Source organism: Pundamilia nyererei, unplaced genomic scaffold (assembly GCF_000239375.1).
Source record: "Pundamilia nyererei isolate P.nyererei 1_Seehausen unplaced genomic scaffold, PunNye1.0 scaffold00010, whole genome shotgun sequence".
Taxonomy (NCBI): Eukaryota; Metazoa; Chordata; class Actinopteri; order Cichliformes; family Cichlidae; genus Pundamilia; species Pundamilia nyererei.
In genome coordinates, this window is record NW_005187411.1 from 551,244 (window position 1) to 554,069 (window position 2,826).

The 2,826-nt window shown below is 38.1% G+C and overlaps 1 protein-coding gene across 5 annotated transcripts in view; it reads left to right on the forward strand.

The window, feature by feature from the left end:
- The window catches only part of LOC102197062 (single-stranded DNA-binding protein 3), a 35,135-nt gene that overhangs the window by 11,459 nt on the left and 20,850 nt on the right, over positions 1-2,826 (forward strand). For all 5 annotated transcript variants that reach the window (XM_005723703.1, XM_005723704.1, XM_005723705.1 and 2 more), the window contains exon 4: positions 2,106-2,190. In XM_005723703.1, coding sequence (XP_005723760.1) covers positions 2,106-2,190 — 85 coding nt within the window. The remainder of the gene's footprint in view (positions 1-2,105; positions 2,191-2,826) is intronic.

Sequence of the window (2,826 nt, forward strand, 5' to 3'; positions counted from 1 at the left end):
GACTGTTTACACTCAGTGGTTGTTGTGAGATACAACAAAAATAAATCAGAATATGTGTTCAAAATGACAAACCCCCTATACCCCCCAGGGTGTAGTTTACATATGAAAATGTTGACAATTGTGAACATCCCGAACATTTAAAAAGAAAAACGATATTCAGTGCAGGGCCACACAAAGAACAAAGCAACATATTAAAAAAATTCTGAAAATGTCAAAGTACAGCATTTGCCAACCTTTCATACAAAGGCGACTCTGCTCAGTGAATCTTTGTAGAGCCTATGATGTAACCTACGTGGCCAACGCCATTGCCAGCATTCATGCTTTTGCGCAGTGTTAATTGTGTTGTGTCCCAGCATTTTATGTGGTGCCAGCCACGATACAAACAAATAAAATCCTGAGGCTTTTCCCCTCCTGCCTACCCGGGCTTTGGTGTGGTCAGTTTTTGTTGTCGTTGGTTTTGTTTGGGTTTTTTCGGAAGCAAACATATTTGCCCCTCAGATTTTTCCACTTCTTTGTACATTCCCTCATGTTCGTTCCGATAGATTCAGCAAGCTCCCTGCCGCAATTTGCTGACTTCTGTGAGTCCTCAAATTGAGGCTATGGTTATGATTCCCCATATTTAGGTGATAATTGTTATTCTCTCACTGATGCATTCAAAAACTGGTACTGATCAGGCCAATCACAATAGCTGCAGACTGCATTTATGTGCCATGTAGTTACATTTCCAGGTGCACATCAGGTTACAGGAGACGTTTGTGGCGCCGTCAACAATAAGAGTCCAAGGACGTGTTGTAATAAAAAGCAAATGAAAGTAGAGAATAATAATTTGAAAGCATGCAAGGCAGTATGAATCAAAAAAAAAGTTAGATTTGTCATTTAGTTAAAAACTTTGTTTCAGAAGGTTCTGAAAGGTGTAATAAAATAAGCATGATGCTGTGTTATGTAAACATTCAAGAAGTGCATCTTCTTGAGATCACATTTTTTTTCTTTTTTTTTTTTTATTGCACACTTGAGCTTTCAACTTTGGTCATTAGTGCTGTTAGGTGCATTTTTTTCCCAACTTTTACCGGCACTTGCTTCTTCCACAGTTTGCTGATACAGGTATCGCAATGCCCACAAAAACCCGCCTCCTCTCAGTCAGACTCATGCACTGCAGCTGAATAATACAGGCTTATTTTTATTTTTTAATACAAATCAGACATCTTATGCCCTCAGTGTTGCGGCGACTTGTCCGCCCCTGGTATTGAAAATGATGTGGAATAATTATATTTTCTAAGGCATTCAAAGTTATGAATTCCAGTGTAATGGAAGGAATTTCCCCACTTTTGGGATTATTAGAGTATATCTTAAACGAATCAGGTTTTTTTTTTTTTTTTTTTTTTATATATAAGAAGAATGTCTTTCTCCTTCTCTGAGTTCATCTTGTCATTGTTTAAGCTGTTAGTAAAATAATCAGAGCAAATGAAAAAACATATGTGCTGCTTTGTAGCTTATGTGATCATTCTGACCTTCTAAAGATAGGCCACTAAGTTAGGATAAGCCAGCTTTTGGGATCAACATAATCTACTCCATTCTACTCATTTTGCTCAAATACAGGAGCTCATTATTGAACTATCCGAAACCTTCATAAATGTCTCATATGAAGGCAAGACTGTATGAAACGCACAAAAAAAATCCGCTTGGAAGTCTTAGTTTAGTCTTAGATGGGTAGCACACAGGCTGTTTGCATTCCCTGTTCTACTTATCATGCCCAAACACACTGACAAAGAAACTTTATGAATAGTTGGGTCCACTCTTGGTACGAGTCAGTGGAACAGTTAAAGTGTAGGGACAGGAAATGGATGGAGGTAAAGAGGTCTGCACAAGTATGGTAATGCAAGTGTGTGCGTATGTGTGTATTCTGAGTGAGTGAGAGGTTGATTGAGGAGGCGACACTGGCATTGTGTCCCTCTTCCAATGATGCTCAAGTGTGTAAGAGGTGGTTTAAGAGCGCCAGGGAGATAGTGAGAGTGTGTGAATGGGTTATGAATAGCTGTTACACATTGGCTTGTATTGCTCTGTTTGCTAACCTTTGAACTGCACCCCCCCTCCCTCTTTCATTTCAGCGTATTCTGGGATTTGTATTGTGCAGCTCCAGACCGAAGAGAGACGTGTGAACACTCCAGTGAGGCAAAGGCCTTCCACGACTATGTAAGTGACAGACTGGCTTTTCTAACACTTAAAAGGAAACAATTAACAATTACTGTTAATCTTTTTTTTTTTTTTTTTTTGCCTGTTCTTTTATGTATGTCTGCCAAGACAAACACTATATTTCAGTCACAAGTCCAAGTTTCTAGAGGAGTCTTAAAGTGGAAAACAGGGGGGATATATACATATACATACATACATACAAACATACAAACATACAAACATAAACGTGGTCCATATGAGAGACTTCTGCTAACCAGCAGTAAAGTTCTAACTAACGGTCGTTTAAAAGTTCATTGATACATTCTTTTCTTGATTAGTTGATGTTTGGCCTATAAAGTACAAGGACATGGGGAATGTCTGTCCTTATGTTTAAGGTGGAAATCCTCAAATTCCTTTTGTCTGATCTAACACACAAACATTCTGATCATTTCAAAGGCTGAAACTTTTCAATATTTGTCCTTTGGCTTCAAGAACAACTTAAAGATCCACTCACACAAATTGTAAAAAAGTTTAATTGAAAATGCTTTCCCCCCTATGTTCTGTCTTGTGTGTGTATGTATACCGTTACAGTGCTAGATACTCATTTAAAGTATTTCAGAGACTTCTTCAAACTTCAAAATTGTTCTTGACTAGTTT